This window comes from Oncorhynchus mykiss, chromosome 15 (genome assembly GCF_013265735.2).
Source record: "Oncorhynchus mykiss isolate Arlee chromosome 15, USDA_OmykA_1.1, whole genome shotgun sequence".
Lineage (NCBI taxonomy): Eukaryota > Metazoa > Chordata > Actinopteri > Salmoniformes > Salmonidae > Oncorhynchus > Oncorhynchus mykiss.
Genome location: NC_048579.1, coordinates 45,192,661 through 45,200,674, shown reverse-complemented (window position 1 = coordinate 45,200,674; position 8,014 = coordinate 45,192,661). Strand labels below are relative to the sequence as shown.

Here is an 8,014-nt window from a genome sequence, read left to right as displayed (position 1 = left end):
TAGGTACACTTCAACTATGACAGACAAAATGAGAAAAAAATCCAGAAAATCACATTGTAGGATTTTTTTATAAATGTATTTGCAAATTCTGGTGGAAAATAAGTATTTGGTCAATAACAAAAGTGTATCTCAATACTTTGTTATATACCCTTTGTTGGCAATGGCAGAGGTCAAACGTTTTCTGTAAGTCTTCACAAGGTTTTCACACACTGTTGCTGGTATTTTTGTCCATTCCTCCATGCAGATCTCCTCTAGAGCAGTGATGTTTTGGGGCTGTTGCTGGGCAATACGGACTTTCAACTCCCTCCAAACATTTTCTATGGGGTTGAGATCTGGAGACTGGCTAGGCCACTCCAGGAACTTGAAATGCTTCTTACGAAGCCACTCCTCCGTTGCCTGGGCGGGGGGTTTGGGATCATTGTCATGCTGAAAGACCCAGCCACGTTTCATCTTCAATGCCCTTGCTGATGGTAGGCTTTGTTACTTTGGTCCCAGCTCTCTGCAGGTCATTCACTAGGTCCCCCCGTGTGGTTCTGGGATTTTTGCTCACCGTTCTTGTGATCATTTTGACCCCACGGGGTGAGATCTTGCGTGGAGCCCCAAATCGAGGGAGATTATCAGTGGTCTTGTATGTCTTCCATTTCAATAATTGCTCCCACAGTTGATTTCTTCAAACCAAGCTGCTTACCTATTGCAGATTCAGTCTTCCCAGCCTGGTGCAGGTCTACAATTTTGTTTCTGGTGTCCTTTCACAGCTCTTTGGTCTTGGCCATAGTGGAGTTTGGAGTGTGACTGTTTGAGGGTGTCTTTTATACTGATAACAAGTTCAAACAGGTGCCATTAATACAGGTAACGAGTGGAGGACAGAGGAGCCTCTTAAAGAAGAAGTTACAGGTCTGTGAGAGCCAGACATCTTGCTTGTTTGTAGGTGACCAAATAGTTATCCACCATAATTTGCAAATAAATTCATTAAAAATACAATACAATACAATATTTTTTTCTCATTTTGTCTGTCATAGTTGAAGTGTACCTATGATGAAAATTACAGGCCTCTCATCGTTTTAAGTGGGAGAACTTGTACAATTGGTGGCTGACTAAATACTTTTTTGCCCCACTGTAATTGTCCTCCTCATGATGCCATCTACTTTGTGAAGTGCACCAGTCACTCCTGCAGCAAAGCACCCCCACAACATGATGCTGCCACCCCCGTGCTTCACGGTTGGGATGGTGTTCTTCATCTTGCAAGCATCCCCCTTTTTCCTTCAAGCATAAAAATGGTCATTATGGCCAAACAGTTCTATTTTTGTTTCATCAGACTAGGGGACATTTCTCCAAAAGGTACGATCTTTGTCCCCATGTGCAGTTGCATACCGTGTATAGCTTTTTTATGGCAGTTTTGGAGCAGTGGCTTCTTCCTTGCTGAGCGGCCTTTCAGGTTATGTCGATATAGGACTCGTTTTACTGTGGATATAGATACTTTTGTACCTGTATCCTCCAGCATCTTCACAAGGTCCTTTACAAACAACAGTACGCAAGTACAGTGCCTTGCAAAAGTATTCGGCCCCCTTGAACTTTGCGACCTTTTGCCACATTTCAGGCTTCAAACATAAAGATATAAAACTGTATTTTTTTGTGAAGAATCAACAACAAGTGGGACACAATCATGAAGTGGAACGACATTTATTGGATATTTCAAACTTTTTTAACAAATCAAAAACTGAAAAATTGGGCGTGCAAAATTATTCAGCCCCTTTACTTTCAGTGCAGCAAACTCTCTCCAGAAGTTCAGTGAGGATCTCTGAATGATCCAATGTTGACCTAAATGACTAATGATGATAAATACAATCCACCTGTGTGTAATCAAGTCTCCGTATAAATGCACCTGCACTGTGATAGTCTCAGAGGTCCGTTAAAAGCACATAGAGCATCATGAAGAACAAGGAACACACCAGGCAGGTCCGAGATACTGTTGTGAAGAAGTTTAAAGCCGGATTTGGATACAAAAAGATTTCCCAAGCTTTAAACATCCCAAGGAGCACTGTGCAAGCGATAATATTGAAATGGAAGGAGTATCAGACCACTGCAAATCTACCAAGACCTGGCCATCCCTCTAAACTTTCAGCTCATACAAGGAGAAGACTGATCAGAGATGCAGCCAAGAGGCCCATGATCACTCTGGATGAATTGCAGAGATCTACAGCTGAGGTGGGAGACTCTGTCCATAGGACAACAATCAGTCATATATTGCACAAATCTGGCCTTTATGGAAGAGTGGCAAGAAGAGAGCCATTTCTTAAAGATATCCATAAAAAGTGTCGTTTAAAGTTTGCCACAAGCCACCTGGGAGACACACCAAACATGTGGAAGAAGGTGCTCTGGTCAGATTAAACCAAAATTGAACTTTTTGGCAACAATGCAAAACGTTATGTTTGGCGTAAAAGCAACACAGCTGAACACACCATACCCACTGTCAAACATGGTGGTGGCAGCATCATGGTTTGGGCCTGCTTTTCTTCAGCAGGGACAGGGAAGATGGTTAAAATTGATGGGAAGATGGATGGAGCCAAATACAGGACCATTCTGGAAGAGAACCTGATGGAGTCTGCAAAAGACCTGAGACTGGGACGGAGATTTGTCTTCCAACAAGACAATGATCCAAAACATAAAGCAAAATCTACAATGGAATGGTTCAAAAATAAACATATCCAGGTGTTAGAATGGCCAAGTCAAAGTCCAGACCTGAATCCAATCGAGAATCTGTGGAAAGAACTGAAAACTGCTGTTCACAAATGCTCTCCATCCAACCTCACTGAGCTCGAGCTGTTTTGCAAAGAGGAATGGGAAAAAATTTCAGTCTCTCGATGTGCAAAACTGATAGAGACATACCCCAAGCGACTTACAGCTGTAATCGCAGAAAAAGGTGGCGCTACAAAGTATTAACTTAAGGGGGCTGAATAATTTTGCACACCCAATTTTTCAGTTTTTGATTTGTTAAAAAAGTTTGAAATATCCAATAAATGTCGTTCCACTTCATGATTGTGTCCCACTTGTTGTTGATTCTTCACAAAAAAATACAGTTTTATATCTTTATGTTTGAAGCCTGAAATGTGGCAAAAGGTCGCAAAGTTCAAGGGGGCCGAATATTTTCGCAAGGCACTGTAGCTCTAAGTATCTACTTTTATCCAATGTAGAAAACACCATTTCACATTTTGCTACAGAAGACCGAATCCAGATGGTGCATCACAATTAATGCATGTAATGCATTAATAACCTCTAGTGATTCCCCATCCCGCATGAGGGAGCGTAATCATCGACTGACACTAATTAGCATAACGCAACGGACATAAATATTCCTATTCATGCTGCTAGCAGCAGGTAACTTGGTCACGGAAATCAGAAAAGCAATCAAATTAAATCGTTTGACTTTGAGTTTCGGATGTTTTCACTCACGGGACTCCCAGTTAGATAGCCAATGTTCCTTTTTTCCAAAAATATTGTTTTTGTAGGCTAAATAGCTCCATTTGTTCTTCACGTTTGGCTGAGAAATCGCCTGGAAATTGCAGTCACGAAAACGCCGAAAAATATTCAAAATTAGCTCCATAATATCGACAGAAACATGGCAAACATTGTTTATAATCAACCCTCAAGGTGTTTTTCAAATATCTATTCGATAATATATCCACCGGGACAATTGGTTTTTCAGTAGGACCGATTGGAATAATGGCTACCTCTGTATTTTACGGGAGAATCACTCTTAGACCATCAGGTGACCACTTGCGCAATGTAGCCACTTACGGGTATTCTTCAACATAAATGCGTAAAACTACGTCACAATGCTGTAGACACCTTGGGGAATACGGAGAAAAAGTAATCTGGTTGATAGCCCATTCACTGCTCAATAGGGACGCATTGGAACGCAGAGCTTTCAAAACATGAGGCACTTCCGGATTGGATTTTTCTCAGGCTTTCGCCTGCAATATCAGTTCGGTTATACTCACATTCAATATTTTTACAGTTTGGGAAACTTTAGAGTGTTTTCTATCCTAAACTGTCAATTATATGCATATTCTAGCATCTTGTCCTGACAAAAAATCCCAAAAATGAAAATACTGCCCACTCGTCACAAAATATTTTAATTTTAAGAAGATACTTGGCCTCTTTAGTAACACTTTTTTGGTTACTACATTATTCCATATATGTTATTTCAATGTCTTCACTATTGTTCTACAATGTAGAAAAAATAAAGAAAAACACTTGAATGAGTAGGTGTGTCCAAACTTTTGACTGGTGCTGTATACAAAATAATATATGTGAAATCTGTTTAGAGAAGCGGACTAATAGCTGTAAGAGCAATCCATTTTCTGAACAGGGTGTTGTACCTAATAAACTGTTCGGTGAGTGTCTATTGTAGTAGTGAAGTAAACCTGCTCACCTTTTAAACTAAAATAATTGACAAAACGGAGCTGTAAATGAGACAAAGAATCAGAAACCGATTAATCACTTAGTAAATGTATTGTTTTCTCATGCACTTTCAACTCTGTCAAAGAACATTCTGTGAAAGTTATTTTTCTAAGAACCAAAGGAGAACCTTTAGGGAACGTTACAGGAACGTTCTGTGCTAGCTGGGAATGACCTTTATATCAAATCAAATTTGGAATCACGCAATGACATGTGTGGTCCTCCCACTACGACTCGGGAAAGCATTATTAGGCTGCAGTTTATTAGGCTACAGATTAAATAAATGATGATGAACTGCACAGGATGGTGAAAGTGCAAAGTGATGAGCTTGATGCTCCTTTGCAATAAATATTGAGGCTCTTATGCTGGTGACACGATGATTGATGCTTGGCTGCTGTTTGATAAATAAAAATAATCTCGCTCTTTTGTCCATAGTAATATCATCATGTAGGCTATATGTGTACTGTATTATGCGAGCTGTTGGCTAATGTGAACGTGCCAATACCAGAGTGGGCACACTCACTACATAAGTCAATTTTCTTGGTAACAAAGCCATCAGTAGAGTTGAAAATGCAATGGAAACCCATTTAACTTGGCCGGGGTAGGCCGTCATTGTAAATAAGAATTTGTTCTTAACTGACTTGCCTAGTTAAATAAAATAAAAAATTCAAACCAAGCCAAAATAGTGCTCAGGCGTAAACACAATGATCCTGTTGGTGGTGATAAAGGGGTGCTCTGTGGCATGTGGGGCTTTTGAGTCACACCCTTAGCTTTATTCAAGTCCATAATAAGAATATGTTTGGCAGCAGTCTCTCATGACAGACACACAGTGCAGCTGGCCAGCACACACACAAAATGTAGTTCTGGGCTCCAAGCTTAGTTTGGCAGTGGTCCATTCTTCAATACTGGTGGGTACTGCAGGAGCTAGTGAGGCTCTGTTCGGCCCAATAGATTATCAGTTGGCAGAGAGAGTCAAAGTCAAATATCAAATGGTTGACTGTGTGCTGTCATTGGTGGTGGTGCTGCCTGTCCTCTCCTTCCTCATCGCTCTGAGAGGACACAGAGTAGCCACACCCCTACTCCTCCTCCAGCGACCTGTCTTCACAAACAGACAAACAGGACCGTTAGCAACACCAAGTCACACACTCGCAAATGAAACAATAAATTGCTTTATTGAAGCCTCTGTAGAACTCAAAGGGACACATTCATTTTCAAATCAATTAAAATATATTTAAAAGGCCTTGACACAAACTTGCCACAAACAACATCAATTTCAATCACCGGTAGCCTACAGAATAGTAATAACAAAATCGTCTCAAAACACTCTCACCTGTCCTTAGAGCTCCTGATAGAGCAGAGGAGGTATTAGTATGAAGGCTTGGGATGACTGACAGTCCATCCACCTCCGATGATCCCTCCCCTTTCTCCATGTGATTGGTCTCGCTACCCTGCCCCTGCCAATCACTAAGAGCCGTTTGAAAGCTCCTTGCCAGACAAGCGGTGATGTCCTTAGCTCTCTCAGCACTGGTGCACCAGAATATCTTGCACTGTAACTGCAGTTGCTGGCCTTGCTGCTTACAGATGTAGAGGAACACATTGGGGTGCTTGGTGTCGGCCGCGCAGAACGCAATGTCTCTCAGATAGGTCTTAGCGAGCTGTCTCCCCGTGGCAATCTCCTTCACCTCTATGTAACGCCGCCGCAACACCAGAGCGTGCTCCTTGCACAGTTTCTCAGGGGCCCCCGGGGCCCACTGCTGGAGCAGCAGGCCTATGGCCCCCTGGGCCTGCTCCAGATCCAGGGAGTAGATTTTCTCAGTGCCCAGGTAGAGCACCTTGTAGAGGGGATCCCCGTGGGAGAGGGTAGCGGTGCGGTTGGGCCGGAGGTGGAACCGGCGGCGGAACACAGCGGGAGACTTCCTCAGAGTCTGGATGAGCTGGAAGGAGGGGTTACTCTGAGACATGGCTAGAGGTCAAAGGTCAGTACCAGGGTGCGTTCAGACTTCAGAACCTTTGGTTGTTGTTGTTCTCCCAGAAGCCTCTGTTATTAAACCCGGTAGAAAGTTATTCACTCATTGCACCTGGGGGTAAAGAATTTAAGTTAGAAAAAATATGAATTACTTGAGGGAAAAAGTTGTAGTTACGAGTAGCTTAAAGGGTCGGATTCCCGGATACAGATCAAGCTAAATCCTGGACCAAAAAGCAATTTCAATGGAGAGCGTTTTTAGGCTTTTACTAAATATAATCTGTGTCCAGGAATCTGGCACAAAATTTTTATTGTTTTAGCGGAATGAAGATACGATATCTTCAGTACATCATGTACTTCCTCCCTTTCTTTTCTTAACTTACATTAATGATGGCTTTCAATGTATGTAATGTAATGTTCCTCAGTTCAAACTGACAACTATGGTGCTACACCTCCACACTTTGGGAGGCTTTGGCTGGATGTATGTTGTACATTTGATTATCTCAAACAAACATGAATGTACAGGATATTCATACAGTTGCACTATTTCAGCCATCTTTTAGGTCTATGTATTTACATCAGCAAAACTATGTGGAAATAATTAAAGAATACGATCAATCTTGGAAGTACTGCAATACAATTATCAACTTCTAGGGTTTTAAAAAGAAAACAATAAGACTGCAAGAGGCTCAATATTGGACAAGTAAAAATTGCATTTTTAAATATATTTTCTTTATAACTGTGGACCTGTATATGGCTATTTGCCTTAACTTCATGCATTTTGTATAATTTATTATAATTTTTCCAAAACAGTAGAGTAGTGGCCATACAGTCTCATTTCACTAGCTCATTCTCTGCTCCTATGAGGTTTCTCTGCATGGTTCAAATTCGAAACCAGCCCCCATACTGCCGCCGCCACAAAATCCTTATCTGGACTTTCTGTTGGTGTCCAGCAAGAGTGTTTAAGTGTGATTGTAGAAGCCCAAAATGAGCAAAACAAGATCAATATGCCTTATGTATAATGGCTAAAGACATATTGAAGTAAGAGGTAGAAATGTTAAACAAACGACTCAAATTGTTTCACAAATTTATACAGATCTATTGGTTAATTTCAGCATTTCCCTTACTTTGTGTCGCACTCCTGTCACTTACCCTACAATGGTTAGAAAAGTAAAAAGACAAAGTAGCCTACTTTCGTATCCAAAAGAATGTCATGAAGTCCATTAACTTTGCAATAATTCTTCACAGTAAAATATATATCCTTGTCTGCATGTTTTTGTTGCGAAAGGGCTGCATCAGTGCACCGTGAAGTCTGCTACAGCGGTAGATAAGTTATGTGAAGGGGCCACTTGATCATGTGAGAGAGAAAGGGAGAAGGGGGCGGCAGTTAAGACAACCTCTATGTAGTGCAAAAAAAATCTTAAGTATTTACTTTTATATGGGGAATAATACACACTGACCCTTGCTGATATCAGTTTTATAATTGACCTATAGCATCTGTATGCATGTAATTACTGTTTTCCCCAAATCAGCAAAGGCCATAATAATGTTTATAATGAGTTTCTAAAATAGGTTCCCACTAAATAGGTTGCC

The 8,014-nt window shown here is 41.1% G+C and overlaps 1 protein-coding gene across 5 annotated transcripts; it reads right to left on the bottom strand.

Moving 5' to 3' along the window:
• Positions 1 to 4,489: 4,489 nt before the first annotated feature.
• On the bottom strand, positions 4,490 to 7,782 carry LOC110490135. 5 transcript variants are annotated; one of them, XM_021563330.2, is made up of 3 exons: positions 7,549 to 7,782; positions 5,789 to 6,536; positions 4,490 to 5,553 (listed from the first exon to the last, which is right to left on the bottom strand). In XM_021563330.2, the coding sequence occupies exons 2-3, from the start codon at positions 6,417 to 6,419 to the stop codon at positions 5,444 to 5,446; spliced, it is 741 nt and encodes a 246-aa protein (XP_021419005.2). In that variant the 5' UTR covers positions 6,420 to 6,536; positions 7,549 to 7,782; the 3' UTR covers positions 4,490 to 5,443. The 5 variants fall into 5 exon arrangements, with proteins under 5 accessions (XP_021419005.2, XP_021419007.2, XP_021419003.2 ...); XM_021563332.2 differs by having other exon boundaries at positions 5,789 to 6,496; positions 7,614 to 7,782; XM_021563328.2 differs by having other exon boundaries at positions 7,614 to 7,780.
• Between the last annotated feature and the right edge of the window lie 232 nt (positions 7,783 to 8,014).

What these genes read in the sequence shown, in the direction of transcription:
- LOC110490135 (XM_021563330.2), bottom strand. Translation starts at nt 6,419, where the DNA reads ATGTCTCAGAGTAACCCCTCCTTCCAGCTCATCCAGACTCTGAGGAAG. An exon ending in ATCAGGAGCTCTAAGGACAG is followed by an intron (nt 5,554 to 5,788) that starts GTGAGAGTGTTT and finishes TTGTGAAGACAG; the next exon opens with GTCGCTGGAGGAGGAGTAGG.